The following is an 18,034-nucleotide window of genomic DNA, read 5'->3' on the forward strand; positions in this document are numbered from 1 at the left end:
ATAAAATTAATATTATGCATTTATTGTGATTTACATTAATATAAAATTGTCTTGTTGTTACACATTAAATCAGCACCCAACACTTATTTAAAAAAAACTTACTAATGTCTATTTCTTGTTTAGAACCACGGTTTAGAACTTGGAACAAACATTTCCTTAGGCGGCAGAAAATGAGAATGATGACTCGGTACAAAGGAAAAAACATACCGGAAATAAACTCCTCATAGATAACAGGATTGAAATTTGATATTTGCGCCTTATATTTACGCCAGACACGCGTTTCGGCTACGAAAAACTCATCAGTGACGCTCAAAAACAATGTTTAAAAGGCCAAAAACAAAGTTGAAAAGCATTGAGGAAATACAACTAATACCGGCGTCACACATCAGCGTAAAGCTCCGGCGTGTTAAAAATCATTTACGCTGCCAATGTGCTTTAAGCGTGAATTGGGCGTACTAGAAGCGTACCTAAGATTAAACGTTTATCCGGCGTTGAAGAAACGTATGTTGGCGTATGTTGTATGCTTTTTTATGCTGCATAAACATTTCCTCGGGTTGTAGCGTTCATCAAGCGTATTTACTTTCCTTCAGTGGCTAGAGGTATCGGGGGAGGGTTGATATCTCATAAACATGTTTATCCCCTCCGCAATTTTGCGCCTGTCCCAAGTCAGGAGCCTCTGGCCTGTGTTAGTCTTATATGATTTTTAATTTTAGTTTCTTGTGTATAATTCGGAGTTTATTATGACGTCCATTTTCACTGTACCAGTATGCATATTTTTAAGGGGTCAGCTGAAGGACGCCTTCGGGTGCGGGAGTTTATCTCTACATTGAAGACCCATTGGTGGCCTTTGTCTGTTGCCTGTTCTTTGGTCGGGTTGTTGTCACTTTGACACATTCCCCATTTCCTTTCTCAATTTTACCTTTTTTATTTCGACGTATTTCAAACTTATGCAACGCGCTTTGAACGATTGCAAAGCGTTACTATGGCGTGCAACTAAAGTATACCGACTTTGTCAGTTTTCTCTGTACGTTTGGTGCACGCTGGTCTATCCGCCAATGTGTGACGCCAAAGAAAACGCATGTAATTTAACCAGCTGAATTGCAACACATGACAGATTCATAGATGTTACAGACTTTGAACAGACAAAAAAATAAGGCTGATTGATAACTTGGCGTAAATAATAAATTCATGCAAATTCGAGCGGCCAATCAGTCCATATAACGCTAATTTGATGTGACACACCCTAAGGCCTTTTAATGAAATGCAGAGAAAATTTTTAAAAATAAAAGTGCTCTTTCTATAAGGATACTGTTGGACCGTATTGTATTTTTTTCGTCATAAGTACATCTCATTGTTTTCAATGTGAAAATATAAACTCAAGGTAGTAAGACTATTGTCGTGGCTAAATAACTCTTAACTGACACAATTTAAATTGTCCAACCCATTAACAGACTGTATTTCCCTAATATTCATTAAAATGTGGAATAACTCAACTTATATAACAATAATGAAATATTTATCAATGACAATTGATCTTTTAGAACCAAAGTACTACTTTGTGTCCTTTAAATCATATCTTAAAATGGTTTTTGGCCTTTTATCTAAAATATTGCTTTGCATAGAAGCATAAAAACCACATACTTGCACGACGCCTTTTCGTTTTACTTAAAATTGCGCAGGCTATGCATTTTTTTTAATGGTGGAAAATGTTCTATGATATATATAATTTTGTCAGACACTTTTGTTTTTTTGATGTGATTCTCATAATGTGCCAAAAAATCTGTATATTTAACAGAGTTTAACATCAACTTGTGTGTTTTACTCTTAACAGACTTTAGCCAACCCGATTAACAGACCCACTGCCGATATAGCCGCATACTCAATATAGATTAACCGACCAATCTCTCGGTTAGCCGAGTGTCGGCCGTGTGGAGGTTCTCTGTGTTTTTTTTGTACAATCCAAGATTGCGGAAGAACACCCATACCACATTAACAGATGTATTCCTTATGCTAAAGTTAAGGACTAAGAGAATAAGTTTAATATTGATTCTTAAAAAGAAATAGTCACAGGAGATACAAATATCGTGTACTAGAAATCTTTTTAGGAAAGACAAAACATTTATATACGTAAACATATTTTGTTTAAATTTCTTTTCATTTTATTACAAGGTTTAAGAATAATTTAGTTCACCTTCCCACATATTATTTAACAGTCTCATGTTTATCCACATAAAATTGAAATTATCCTACTGCATTTTTTTGTCGAGCCTGCGACTTTTGTCACAGAAAGCTCGACATTGGGATAGTGATCCAGCGGAGGGGCTAACTTCTTAAAAGTTTTATATTTTAGAAGGTGGAAGACCTGAATGCTTCATACTTTATATATGCATGCCTCATTTTATAAAGTTTCTGTCAGTCACATGTCCAATGTCCTTCACCTCATTTTTATGGTTCAGTGACTGCTTGAAAAAAAGTGAAAATGTTAAATTCTCTCTTATTATAAGTAATAGGATAACTATATTTAGTATAAAGTAAAATCACCAAAAAAAAAAATGAATTTAGAGGAAAATGAATTTGTAAAGTCCATAATGACATGGCAAAAATAAAATACAAAACGCATCAAAAACGATTGGACAAGAACTGTCATATTCCTGACTTGGTACATGAATTTTCAAATGTAGAAAATGGTCGATTAAACCTGGTTCTATAGCGCTTACCCTTTCACTTTGATGACAGTCTCATCAAATTCCGTTATATTTACAATAATGTGTTAACTAAATAAACACAATAAATAAAATAGTCAAAATATGGGAAAGGCAGTCATCATCGTGTAACAACTTTAAAAGGAACAATTTAACAGAACACAAAAACATCTATCTTCAAACACATTCATTGCTTTGCGTGTCTGACGTCAGATACATTTATCGTTCAATGTACATACAAACAATTTAAAAATTTCACATAGTCAATGTAAGCATAAAAAATCAAAAGTATGAAAGAATAAATTTCAGAAATAGACCTTTAAAATAGTATATTAAGTATGTGTGTACCTTGCAAGTTCCTCATGCACGTCATACAGTTTTCACTTGACCTCAACCTTATTTCATGGATCAGTGAATAAGTTTAAGTCCATATCTCAGATACTATAAGCAATAGGTTTAGTATATTCGGTATATGGAAGCACTGTAAGGTGTACATGTCAAACTAGCAGGTGTTATCTGACCTTGACCTTATTTTTGAGGTTCAGTGGTTATAGCTAAATTTTGGGTCTGGTTTTCTTATACTGTATGCAATATGTCTACTTTATTTGGTGTATAGAATGATTATAATGTGTACATGTCTAGCTGGCAGGTGTCATCTGATCTTTACCTCTTTTTCATGGTTCAGGGGTAGTTAAGTTTTTAAGTTATATATAGATCGATAATGATTGCAGGTACATGTACATTTGTACAAGGATAGATAATATTTTTAAAGGTTGATGTTAATAATTTATAGTGGGAGTTTTTTTCTCATTTGCTTTTTTCCCGACAAATGAGACTGTAAAAATTGGGTCCCCTTTAGTTGCTCCCCTGGGCAACTGAGGGTTGATGTAACAGGTGAATACTTGTTTTATATTAAAAAAACAAGTTTTTTAGTTATAGTCTTTTCTTTTATAGTATATGCAATAGGTCAATTATATTTGATGTATGGAATTATTTAAGATCTATTTGTCAGTCGCTCAGGTTTTATTTGACCTTGGCCTCATTTTCACGGTTCATTGCTAAGTATTAAGTTTTTGTATTTTGGTCTGTTTTTCTTAAACTATAAGCAACGTTAAGTTTTCTTTGTCAATGTTAAGTTTATGTTACAAAACTTTGAATTTTTTAAATGAAATAAGGATTTTCTTATCCAGGAATAGCTGAACTAAGCACAACGTTTTTTTGGAATTGTGGGTGCTCAATGCTCTTCAACTTTGTACTTGTTTGGCTTTATTTCAATTTTGATCTGAGCGTGTTAAATTATACCCCTGGTATATACGTTTAATTCTTCTTTGGAATCTTTCAGAAAAAGTAGTAAAAACTGATGTACTAAAATATATACCAAAACCAAAACCAACAATATATTTAAGAACCGAAGCGCGTTTCAAATAAGCTTCTTAACAAGTTTTAGTTATGTTGTCTTCAGGTATATCAAAGTACATCATCAAATTAAATGTAACTATTTAGTCTATCATTTCAAGATGGCATCTAATGTGTTGATATGTGACCCATGTTCTAGACTGAATAAATCCACGGACCCTTTAAAGTTTTGCACAGATTGTGACGATGTACTTTGTTCAGACTGCTCTACTGCTCACGGTGCTCTAAAGTTTACTATTTCGCACAACGTTGTTGATGCGTCTGCATTAACTGACCGTGCATTCAATTTGAAACAAATCTGCAACGATCATGAAGAATTGCCTTTAGAGTTTTTCTGTTCAGATCACGATTCCTTTCTATGTTGATAATGTATGGCTAATGCCCATCTTACTTGTGGCAAGATTCTACCACTAGATGTCGCGGCAAAAGGAATAAAGTATACAGTCATGTTTGATGATATTTGTAAAGATATTGGTTCTTTATTGAAGTCGACAAAGGAGTTAGTAGAAGATAGAAAGAAGAACAAGAAACACGGAGGAAGGACCAAAGAATCGACACTACAAAAGATAACACAGTTCAGAAAAGATATTTATAAGCATCTCGACAAATTAAAAAAGAAACTGTACGAATCACATAAAGTTTAACTTAAGGGCGAAGAGATGAGTATGCGAGTTAGTTTGCATCATGTATCTATCTTTTATTCATAAAATCATATGGTCGCTAACAATCGCATACTCATCTCTTCGCCCTTAAGTTAAACTTTATGTGATTCGTACAATTCTCAACTATAATCTGTCTAATAAAAAACAATGTGCATCCGTATGTAATCAAATAAAGTCTAGACGACGAAGCGCACGTCAAAGGCGAAACGTCACAAAACAGAAACGGGAAAATGTGTTGTTCAAAAGAGCGCAACGTTACATTAGCGCTTTCATAAATAAATAGTAAAAACTGAGTTTCGTATTCTTACAAAAATAAATGAATACGTTAGTTAAACAATCAATTAATAATAAACTTATATTTCAAATTTGAATATTTCAAATCTTACACTCCCCACAATGAAATTACCAAATAATTTCTTAATACAGTTTGAAAAATGTAATACAATTTTGTCACCAATAAAAAATAGTTCTATTTAGAACACTCGAGTAAGCATAGTTTATTTATAGGTCTCAAAATATGTGACTGACTAGTTTTGACCACGCAGCTACGGATGTGACCATCACGGCTCCTTGTGACCTCGACTATTCTACCTAAAGGCCATTGTCCTCTCTGTATACGTTCATCAGCAACTAAAACAATATCGTCTATTTCAACATCTCGTTCTTCCCTCTGCCATTTTCTTCTTTGATGTAGGGTTGGTAAGTATTCCCTCAACCAACGTTTCCAGAATTCATTCGCTAGGTGTTGTATTTGTTTCCACCAACGTTTTGCATATATATCCTTTTTGTCAAACACACCTTGTGGTGTTGACGTGTTGCTCTTCATCAATAATAGCATATTTGGCGTTAAAACTGGTAAATCACGACAATCGTCACTTATTGCTGTTATCGGTCTATCATTCATAATACGCTCAGTTTCGGCCATAAATGTCAGTAATTGTTCATCGCTAAGTAGTTGTTGATTGATCAGTGCTTTAAAAATGTTCCTTGTTGAACGAATCATTCGTTCCCATGCACCACCGCGGTGACTTGCATATGGTGGATTAAATGTCCAAATAATGTCCTTGTGTAGCATATAATTTGATATAGTTGCTTTATTCCATTGTTCAATGTTTTTTCGAAGTTCGATTTCACCGCCAACGAAATTTGTTCCATTATCACTGTAGACTTTTCGGGAATGCCTCGTCTACTTGTAAAGCGTTGAAAGGCTGAAATAAAAGAATCCGTATTTAAACTGTGGGCTATTTCTATATGAACCGCTCTTGTTGTAAGGCAGGTAAAGAGGCATCCATATCTCTTAACAACTGACCGTCCAAGTTTAACGTTTAATGGACCAAAGTAGTCAACTCCGACAAAGGTAAAAGGAGGTTTGTCTGCAGTCATCTGTTCCTCGAGTAGGGGTGCCATCTGCTGTTTACAAAACGGGCCATGTTGTCGTTTGCATGGTACGCAACGATCGATAACTGTCTTCACAGCACTGGATCCTTTCAATATCCAATATTTTTCACGAGAAGCTGCAAGCACCTGTTGTTTTCCCACGTGTCCCGTGGTTTCGTGATAATAACGGATGATAAGCGTAGTCACGTGATGTTTGTTTGGCAGTATTACGGGACAAGTGCTTAAGTCATAATTTAGGCGCCCTTTTGATCGGATAAGTTCATTAACCAAAACAGTTAGTTTGCACCATGTATCTATCTTTTATTCATAAAATCATATGGTCGCTAACAATCGCATACTCATCTCTTCGCCCTTAAGTTAAACTTTATGTGATTCGTACAATTCTCAACTATAATCTGTCTAATAAAAAACAATGTGCATCCGTATGTAATCAAATAAAGTCTAGACGACGAAGCGCACGTCAAAGGCGAAACGTCACAAAACAGAAACGGGAAAATGTGTTGTTCAAAAGAGCGCAACGTTACATTAGCGCTTTCATAAATAAATAGTAAAAACTGAGTTTCGTATTCTTACAAAAATAAATGAATACGTTAGTTAAACAATTAATTAATAATAAACTTATATTTCAAATTTGAATATTTCAAATCTTACAGAAACTATCCTCTGATGTTTATATAAAAGCGAGAGAACTGGATGAAAACGCATCCATAGGGCTATCTGAGGCAGTAACTAGGGAAAAAAATATAGAAGACATATGGGAACGAGTCAATTTTCTTTCAAAACATGGTTTCGAAAGTCAATTGCTTATCCTGCTGAATGAAGTAAGACCGAAAATTACCAAACAATTAATAAAATTTCAGGAAATGATTTTATCTCTAAAAAATGAATGGCTTGCATTTTGCACAGGTAGATTTGATATTTTCCATAAGTTTCATGGGATTAGTGAAGCCGACGTCTTCCCCCATGTTCAGTGTCATACCAGCCTCCTAAACATATGCAATCCAAGATACAACAAACACAAGTGAAGGTACCGATAAGGTTCGAGTTTGAAAAGAAAGATACCACAACCTTGAGTAGAATTTCATGTATAGCTGTAACTGACGACAATAGATTTCTTCTTTGTAATGACATGGTGAGTCCCTTTAAAAATAATATAAAAGCATGCACGGAGGAAGTTGAACATGTTCAACCGTGCACTATTTTCAATAGGGTATATGGTATAGCTATAGTACCACACACCGAAGAAGCAGTTATTAGTTTGGCTGACGTCAAGATTATTCAATTCGTCAATACAGTAAGCCTGGGCCCTGGTAGACAAATTAAAATTGTTATTGAGGACAATTCCATTTATGGTATTGCAGTAGTTTGTGATTCCATTGTTGTCGGTGGTAGCTGTGGTAATGTTCATTTCATTGAGAAAATGAGAGGGAAATGTCTAAAAACGATTAAAATCGGTCCAGGTGCTATACGTTCCATCGTGCCATTTATTAATGCTAAAGATGACGTAATATACTGCTGTGAACATAGCGGTAACAAGAAAGTGCATAGATTGAAACTGGATGGAAGTTTAATTTCAAATTGTGAGCTAGAAAATCCAATAGGAATGACATTAGATTCAAAAAGTAATGTTTGCGTCGAATCTTACGACTTTGGTGAACTATACAATCCATTGGGTATTACACTAGACTCAAAAGGAAATATTTACATCACGTGTTACGACTCTCATTGCCTACATCGTCTGTCATCAGACTGTAAAATCGATGATATTATGTTGAAGAAAGCGGATGGAATTGACCGACCAATGAGTGTTGCTTTCAACAAGACATTTAGCAAGTTGTACATTTCATACTCTGGTTCTGATAGAAGTGTTTTGATTTTTAATTGCAAATGAACAATAAAAAAAAATTACAGATTTAAAAAATAAAATTATATTTAGCATAAATATTAGTTTTTTTAAGCATAAAAATTAATGAAAGTCCCAAAAGATTGAAAGAAGACTACAAATCATGAAATCCGACAAATAACTCCATTCAGTTTTCAAACTAAAATTTATCATGCAGGCGGTTAATATATATTCTAGCATTTCCTTCTTTTTATCTGTTCTAAATAATAAAATAATTTTTTCACAATGTTGTCACTTATCGAAGACTTAGAAGTTCTTGTCTATTGTACTCGCTTTATTTTTGTTGTATTAATCCCATTGTCTGGATTTTTAACTATTAATTTAAAGTAGTTTTCTTTCCCTAACTTCAGCCGTGCATATTCTTGTTTTTGACAAGATAGATAACTTTGTCGTTTTATTCTGCAATTATATATGTGATTGGCACATGGTTTGTCCGTAACTCATCGTACAAGTGTCAGGCTACAACTCATATAATTATGTAGACTATGTGTACATTAAATATGAGTTGGGTAATATGTTATCAAGATTTCGATTTTGGTTTTTTTATTTCAGCATTTTGTCTTTTTTTGTGTATTTATGCATGTAACTTGTAAGCTACATGGTTTGTCAAGGTAACATTTACTTTTCAAGCTGTTTTATACGGTGTTTGTGTATATATTAAAGGAGTTTATATGATCAGGACTAAGATTTTTTTTTAATTTTACGCAGGAACTAAGCTGCAATCAACTTAACATGCATTTACGATAAATTTCATATTTAGTTTGTGTTTTCACATCAGTCCAAAATTAACCAATATCAATTTATTTTACTGGATGTGACACTTGCTGTTAACTTTGCAAATATCTCAGTTGTTAGAAATGAATATCAACAATACTTTTGAAGGGAGTGGGCATCGCATCTCGGTGAAGCAAATCTAAACTAGGGCCATTTTGTTTAGGATCTTAAACATTATCTTTCCAGAATTTCGTACAGCTAAAGTATGTTTCTACCTCACATTGGATTGGTCTGGTAACATCCTTTTGGCGTGGCTCAGTATTTATACATCCCACATTTGTTTTATTTAATTATTTGTATTCTTAATGATGTGCTTATATATTGTGTCTCTAGTGTGTCCACATGCTATTTTTGTTTTCCATTGTTGACATAGTTGTATGATTATATATATTTATTAAGATATTATAACACAATGTTGATCGTTATACCCAATTTTTACATTTTTACTTGTTATGTCATATTTACTTACATAGATAATCCATCATAGCGTTACACGTAGATGATTGTTTGCTTTGTATAAGTGTTTAAAGCATACTCAGAATAAACAGTTACAGTTTACAGACTTCTTACTGTAAATAACAAAGGGCAAAATCAAAAGCTCAAACACATCAAACGAATAGAAACAACTGTCTTATTCCCCACATAATACAATTGAGAATGGAAATGAGGAATGTGTCAAAGAGACAACAACCCGACCATAGAACAGAAAACAGTAGGAGGTCACATAAACATGTATTTCTTTATTACAAAAATGGTGGATTAAACCTGATTTTATAGCTAGCGTAACTATAACTTGTATGTCATTATATTGACGAGATATGTAGACTCTGGCATTTTTATACGCCCGTCAAAATTTTGACGGGACGTATTATGGTATACAAATGTCCGGTGTCCGTCCGTCTGTCCGTCCGTCCGTCTGTCCGGCGTAAACATGTCGCACCGTAACTTGAGAACGACTTTACACATGTCTTTGTTATATTAATCTAAAGATCTGTATACTTTTTGGTGATGATTCAAAATTTCATTTTTGAGTTATTGAGTATTTTGTAAAAAAGGGGGAGGTTTTTTTTACATGTTGTGCCGTATCTCAAAAACAATTTATGATTATTGCTGAAAACTTTACACACTTCTTTGTTATATTAATCTAAAGATCTGTATACTTTTTGGTGATGATTTAAAACTTTATTTTGGAGTTATTGAGTATTTTGTTAAACAGGGGAGTTTTTTTTTACATGTCGCGCCGTATCTCAAAAATAATTTATGAATATTGCTTAAGACTTTACACACTTCTTTGTTATATTAATCTAAAGATCTGTATACTTTTTGGTTTTGATTCAATATTTTATTTTAGTGATATTTAGTTTTTTGTAAAAAAAAAAAAAAACAGAGTTGGGGGTTTCACATGTCCCGCCGTGTCTCAAAAACAATATATGGTTATTGCTTAAAACTTTCTCAGAAACTATTTATGATTATTGCATAAAACTTCCACACAAGACGTCGGGCGTATCATGCGCTCATGGTGCAGTGTTTATTATAAATAATGTTCAGTAAGTTCATTTTCCCGAACACGCAAATAACAGATTTTATTAATTTTGAAGTCATCTGATACCAGTATCTTTTTGTTATACAACTCTATTTGTGTATCTATAGATCATATGACTATGACTCTTCAACTTGACTCCAATTCAATATGTTAACGAGTTAGTATATGTTTTTGCTACACTGCACACAGTAAAACATTTCCAATAGCGTATACAGCTACTAAATAAGATATCATCAATAAACTTAAATCTGACCACTGAGTCTAAAGTCGCGATAACAACCTGCTGCACATTTACAAACTTCCAACCAGCAATTTACACATCATAATTGTAGAGAAGTTATACAATATATATGGAATCCGAAAACTTTAATCCAACCATCATAGGTAAAAACGAAGACAAGGTATGTTACCAAGAAATGAATAAATTCCTTGCAAAAACAAGTCTTTTGATTGAGTTAAGCCATTTCAAATGATATTTCATAGTGTGTCTTTCTATGTTGTGATGTCACTCTATTGTTTCAGACCTAAAACACTTTCATTTGTTAATAAAAAGATAAAAATTATTGCATTTTTATAAAGTAACACCACTGACCTTTAGTAACTCCAATGACACAAAAGTATCACCATTGACAACACATTTCAAATTTTACTTTTTTTTATTAAGCACTGAACACAAAACCAAGAACACCGATCAAAAGAAAACGAAAAAATCTAAGGCTAAAAAATCTGAAATTAAATAACATAACATCAATAACTAAAAATGTCAATTGTGTTACTAAGTAGTGTCATTGGTTACCAGCATACATCAGTTTGTGAAAACTTTATATATGTAATACATGATGTTGTTAAAACATTGTTAAATAAGTATTGTTTTTCATAAATAATATGATGTTTTGCTTGTTAAACATGAAATAAACACCAAAGACAATGCTGATTGTCATAAAAGAGGGACGAAAGATACCAAAGGGACATTCAAACACATAAATCGAAAATAAACTGACAACCCCATGGCTAAATATGAAAAAGACAAACAGACAAACAATAGTACACATGACACAACATAGAAAACTAAAGAATAAGCAACACGAACCCCACCAAAAACTAGGGGTGATCTAAGGGTAAGCAGATCCTGCTCAACATGTGATACCCGTCGTGTTGCTTATGTGATAACAAATCCGGTAAATAGTCTAATTTACTAATTAGTCTAATAGTCATAAGATATTCAGTGGTGTTACTAAACTGGTACCTAATAAACTAGTCAATGGTGTTATATTATCAAAGTTGTCTCACCATTGACAGTAACCCCAATGATATTAAGGTGTATTTTAAGATTTGGTTACAAAATAAGTGGTCCATTCCCCTTTTCTATATGTTGTGCATGGTACATGTTTCTACAATCAATATATTTCATAATTCAAAGTTCAGGATTTAAAAAATTTATATATATATAGGGGTACACAATGGACACTATTTTCATTTACGATATAGCTTTTACTTACTTTTAAGATTTTTTCACTAAATTTTCAACATGAACGTTTGTTTTCTTTTGCATAACATGCTTACAGTTAACATTGCTAAGGGAGAAACTATTGTAAATGCTGAAATCTTGAGAAAGATAGCTCTTACACTACTAATTTGTCTTTTGGTTACACCATTGACTTAAAAAATTAGACGTTTCCTTTTGATGAAAATGTTTATTATAAAACCAACATTCACCTCCCAAATAATTGTGTACCACTACGCAATTCACTAAATCCTAATGAACGGACTTGGAAAGGGCATGTCAGTTTTTTGTTTAACTTATTATAACAATAAATTAATCCGCTTTAAGGTTCACCAGAGTTTGAACTTTTTTGAAATAATAAAAAATAATATTAGTTGTTATCATCTACTGAGTCAGACTTCATTTTAAAGTCTGTAAAATCATAATCTCTTCTATAGTCTGTTTTAAAAGTGTGCTTCTTTATGTGTTTAATGCTGGCAGTCACAGTTGCCCTGGTTCGTAACTATCTACTTGCATAATTTGTTTTATCTGTTATCGATTTTTTTTTGTTTTCGGTGAAAATCTCAAAAGAGCTTGCTCTAATGCTTGTCAATATGTCGAATTAAAACAAAGTTTTACTTACTTACTACTCGAAAGACCTGTCAAATGAGGACCTTCAAATTTTGAAAGCATGGTAAAACTATTTTAAATGCGTTTGGTATTTCCAGGAATTGGATATTCCTATATGAAACTTGCAGAACTTGGTTAAAATAATAGAATTAAGGCGATAGTAAGTCAATGGTGTGTCGAATTTCGTAGATCGATTTTCAAACACCTGAATTATATTTGATACGGGTCACCCATTCCTCCATATCAAACAATACTAAACAATTCAATTATAACAAGATAAAATATGTTCAACATCGTCGAAACTAAATTTGGAACCTTCTGTGAGTACAGAAGAGGATTATTTCAAATACAGGTATATTTTTTTCTATTTCCTGAAACATAAAATGCACAAATTATTCAGTTTTTGACATGCCTAAAAACTTTTCCAGGTTCACAGGTTTGTCTGTACTCAACGTAAATCTAGTTAAAAAATTATAGTAAGAAGTAACAAAAAAATAAGTTGAACTTTGGAAGGGAGATAAGTTGTCCCGTCACCAATACTTCCGTTATACCTTTTTAAATATATCCCTGCATTTCAACCAGGTAGACATCAGTTTATATATTATAATTAAGCCAAAAGTATTCTTGAAGAGAATTAAGATATACATAGAAGGTAAGTTTGCAAGAACAAAGTACTCTTAGTCTACAAAACATTTAATACGTTTATTTATTAAAAAAAAACGAAACTTACGGTCGATGAATGTTGCATTTTTTCGTTGCTACAGAAGTTGTCAAAACTAAATATAAATGGAAATTGCATTTAATTGTATTGCGATAGTTGATGAAAATAACTGCTGTTGTATAAAGCTTCAAAAATTAAAAGTGCGATTTTGATGTAATTCCATGTACTATACTATACATCTGTTGATTGCTTGTTATAAGAAATCAAATTATGGGAGGGGTCTACATCAGTTCATTGATTTCAAGCTCAAACCTTGTTATTAGTCTGACTACGCCTACTTGGATTTGGAAAGGAAGCAATCAAAATAAAAAAAACAAAACATTATTGACCAATTTTCATACAAAATTGAAAAAAATATGAAACATTAGTTGAATAGGGAATAGGGAGAAAATCGTACATGATATACGCTGTTGTTTTTAATTATAAATCATATGTTAATTGAACAAATCTTATCGGTCTGGCGTTTCGTTTTAATGATGACTTCTACAACCTGCATAATCTTTAAATCTAAACCGAAATGCCATTTACTGTATTTGGGTATCCTGTTGTGTAATTTTTTCCTCCATATAAGGTAAGATGGATGAAAATCCACATTCCCAAATATTGAAAAATATAATATAAAAATATACCGAACTCAGAAGAAAATTCAAACGGCAAGTCCGTAATCAAAAGGCAAAAACATAAGCTCAAACACGTGAAATGAATGGATAACAACTGTTATATTCCTGACTCGGTACAAGCATTTTTTATGTAGAAAACGGGGGATAAACCCTTTTTTATAGCTGGCTAAACCCCTCACTTGTATGACAGTCGCATAAAATTCCATTATATTGACAACAATGTGTGTAAAAAACAATCAAACATAATAGGAAAAAATGTCAAAAATAGGGGTACAGCCGTCAAAGCTATATATAATCTTAAACACTATACAAACAAACACATTTGTAACATAGATACACGCATGCATATAGACAATTAGAGCACAATTAGCAAAAACAAAAGACAAAAGACAAGAATACCAAAATCTTACCATAGCACAATAACATAATGAGAAACATTCAAGCAATCTAAGATCATGTATCGCCCCTTTGATGTATACAGTTAAAATAATAAATAGATATAGGAAGATGTGATATTAGTGGCAATGAGACAACTCTCCATCAAAATAACAATATATAAAAATAAACCATTATCGGTCAAGGTACGGCCTTCAAAACGGAGCCTTGGCTCACACCGAACAGCAAGCTATAAAGGGCCCCACAAATTAATAATGTAAAACCATTCAAACGGGAAAACCAACGGTCTAATCTATATAAAAACGAGAAACGAGAAACACGTATGAACTACATAAACTGACGACAACTACTGTACATATGTGCAAACCACGAGTCTAAATGCCTTGCTTGCAAACTTTGTTTATTTGTTTGCTCAGGCAATGTAATTAAGATTGACACCTAAATTCAATGGAGAGGCGGAGTAACAGTTTGTTTACTATATAAAAAAAGAGTTGATTGGACAATGGATATTATTTTTTGGAAACAATCTTGATATTCATTGACCAATTAAACCCTTGTGTATGGTAAACAGACTGTTATATTCCACCTACCCATTGAATTTATGTGTCAATCTTAATTACAATGTCTGAGCAAACAACAAAGCAAAGTTGACAAGCAAGTCATTTAAACTCTTGGTTTGCATGCTTTATTATTTTAACTGTAAAATACCTAAAAATTAATCATTCATCTGCTAAAAAAAAAACAGAACAGCAAAATAATAACTATTTCACTCAAGAAACAAGTAGTACACATGACCGCTTATAATGGATTTATTAAATTTAAAATTGCGCAAGTTTAATAGTTTTGTTCAGCGCAACTAAAACACTTATCTTTGCATACATGAAATATGAATAATTCCTCCAATTGAAACGAATGAAATGCCCGTCGACGTTTGATTCCAGTTTGGAATCTTTCCACAAAAGTAGTAAATACTCATGTACTTTACTATAAACCAAAAACAACACAACAATATTACAAATTGCATGCGCCGAAGCAATTTTCAAATAAGCTTCTAAACAATATTTAGTAATTTCATCTTCTGGTGTATCGAAGTACATAAACAAAAATATGTATATAGTGTGTCTATTGTTTCAGGATGGCATCTACTGTGTTAATATGTGACCCATGTTCCAGACTGAAGAAATCCTCTAAGGCCATAAAGTTTTGCACTGATTGCGACGATGCGCTATGCTCAGATTGCACAACTGTCCACAGCGCTCTGAAGATTACTAGTGGTCATCACGTGGTTGAAGTGTCTGATTTAACCGGTCGTGCATTCAAGTTAAATAAATACTGTAACGATCATCAAGATATGCATTTAGAATTTTTCTGTGCAGATCATGATTGCTTACTATGCCGATCATGTATGGCCAACACCCATCGAACTTGTGGTAAGATTCTGCCAATAGATGTCGCGGCAAAAGGGATAAAGTCTTCAGTCATGCTTGATGATATAATTAAAGATATTGCTGTTTTACGCAAATCGACAAAGGAGTTAGTAGAGGATAGGCAGAGTAACAAGAACCGAGTCGGACAGTCTAAAGAACTAATACTACGAAAAATAATAAAGTTCAGAAGTGATATAGATAAGCATCTGGACTATCTGGAAAACAAACTTTCCACTGGTGTTGAAGCTTTGGAGAAAGAACTTCACGAAAAAGCATCCACAGATCTGTCTGAAGCGGAAACAAAAGAAAAAGATATAGAAGAAATATGGGAACAAATCAATGTTCTTATTAAACAAGGTTCCGAAAGTCAGCTGCTTATCCTGCTCAATGCAGTAAAGTCGGAAATTACCATACAGTCCAAAAATCTTCAAGAGTTTATTCTGTCTCAAGAAACGTATGGCATAGATTTTGAACAGGTAGATTTGACATCTGCAATAAGCTCTATCGGATTAGTTAAACGTACTACTTCTCCATGTTCAGTGTCATACCAGCTTCCTAAACATAAGCAAGCGCAAAAACAACAAACACATGGCATTGTACCAACAAGGTTCGAGTTTGAAAAGAAAATTTGTGTACCCCCTGGCCGAATCACATGTATAGTTGTTACTGACGACAATATATTACTTCTGTGTAATGATAATCACTCAGCAAATAATTTAATGGCATACACAGAGGATGGAACTCAGGTTCAAACGTGCACTATTTCCAGTAGGATATTTGGTATAGCTATAATACCACACACAGAAGAAGCAGTTGTTAGTTTGGCTGATGTCAAAATTATTCAATTCGTCAATATAGAAAGCCTGGTTCCTGGAAGACAACTTCAAGTTATTATTGAGGACAGTTCCATTTATGGTATTGCAGTAGTTCGTGATACAATTATTGTCGGTGGTAGCTGTGGTAATGTGCATTTCATTGAGAAAATGAAAGGGAAATGTCTTAAATCGATTAAAATCGGTACAGGTACTATATCTTCCATCGTGCCATTTATAAGCGCCAAAGATGAAGTGCTATATTGCAGTGAATATAGCGGTAACAAGAAAGTTCATAGTTTGAAATTAGATGGAACCTTCATTTCAAATTGCGAGCTAGAAAATCCAATAGGAATGACATTAGATTCAAAAAGAAATGTTTACGTCGCATGTTACGACTTTAGTGAATTACATCGCCTGACAGCAGATTGTGAAGTCGATAGTATTCTGTTAACGAAATCAGATAGACTCGATAACCCTGTGAGTGTTGCGTTCAACAAGACATATAGTAAGCTGTACGTTTCAAACAGTGGATCCGATGAAAGTATTTTGGTTTTCAACTGCAAATGAAACAAATGGCAAGAAAAAAAACCTTCTGATTAACTAACAATTTTATTAACATTTCTAATTAGTAAGCTATAAGCCAAAAAAAGTACGACGAAGTCAAAATAGTTAGGGGTTGAAAGGATGTTATGAAACACGAAATACATGCAGCGATTAAGTTCTCCTTCAGTTTCAAGCTAGAACTTGTTTTTAGTATGTAGGCGGCTAATACATATTCTAGCTTTTTCTTCATTATATTTGTTATGAATATCAAGATAATTTTGGGATGACGTTTGTTGTCACTCATCATAAATCTACAGTTTTTGTCTATGGTATGTGCGTTTTCGTATAGAAACAATACCGATGTTTGGATTTTAAACTGATATAAGTAGTCTTCTGTTTCGATTTTAAAGTCGTGTATACCATTAAGATTTAGATTTTTTACAAGATGTGAGCTGTGTCGTTTCGTTCTGCAATTATGTATGCGTGGGTACATGTTTAGTTCGTCTAAACACTCATCTTGCAATTTTTAGTCACAACTTTAATAATTTTAAAGACTTATTACATTAGATATGCTTAGGGTAATTAGTTATCAAAGGTACCAGGCTTATAATTTTACACGCCAAATGCGCGTTTCATCTACATAAGAATTCTCAGTGACGCTCATATCAAAATATTTATAAAGCCAAACAAGTACAAAGTTGAACAGGATTCAGGATTCAAATTTAAAAAAAGTTGTGCTAATTACGGATAAGAAATAAATATTTAAAATAATATGTTGTCAATATTTCGGTTAGTTTTCTATTTTAGACTTTTGTATTTTTTTTGTGTATTTATGCATGTAGGGTACACAGTTTGTCCAGCTAACATATACTTGCAAGCTGGTTAATGTAGTGTGTGCGTTTATATTGTAAAGGAGTGAATAGGTTTTAATAACTTTACGCAAATGACATGGTGTTGAACTAAGCCATAATCAAGTAAAAATGCAGTCATGCTGAATTTCA

General features: G+C 33.1%; 2 protein-coding genes across 2 annotated transcripts; one reads left to right on the forward strand and one right to left on the reverse strand.

Annotated features, from left to right (window-relative positions):
* Positions 1–5,249: 5,249 nt before the first annotated feature.
* On the reverse strand, positions 5,250–5,855 carry LOC139515247 (uncharacterized). Its single transcript, XM_071304810.1, has one exon. It carries the CDS (start codon positions 5,853–5,855, stop codon positions 5,250–5,252), a length of 606 nt encoding a protein of 201 aa, XP_071160911.1.
* A 9,528-nt stretch (positions 5,856–15,383) lies between these two features.
* LOC139515248 (uncharacterized) lies at positions 15,384–17,057 on the forward strand. Its single transcript, XM_071304811.1, has one exon. The coding sequence runs from the start codon at positions 15,384–15,386 to the stop codon at positions 17,055–17,057; it is 1,674 nt and encodes a 557-aa protein (XP_071160912.1).
* Positions 17,058–18,034: the final 977 nt, after the last annotated feature.

This window comes from Mytilus edulis, chromosome 3 (assembly GCF_963676685.1).
Source record: "Mytilus edulis chromosome 3, xbMytEdul2.2, whole genome shotgun sequence".
In the NCBI taxonomy this organism is placed as follows: Eukaryota; Metazoa; Mollusca; class Bivalvia; order Mytilida; family Mytilidae; genus Mytilus; species Mytilus edulis.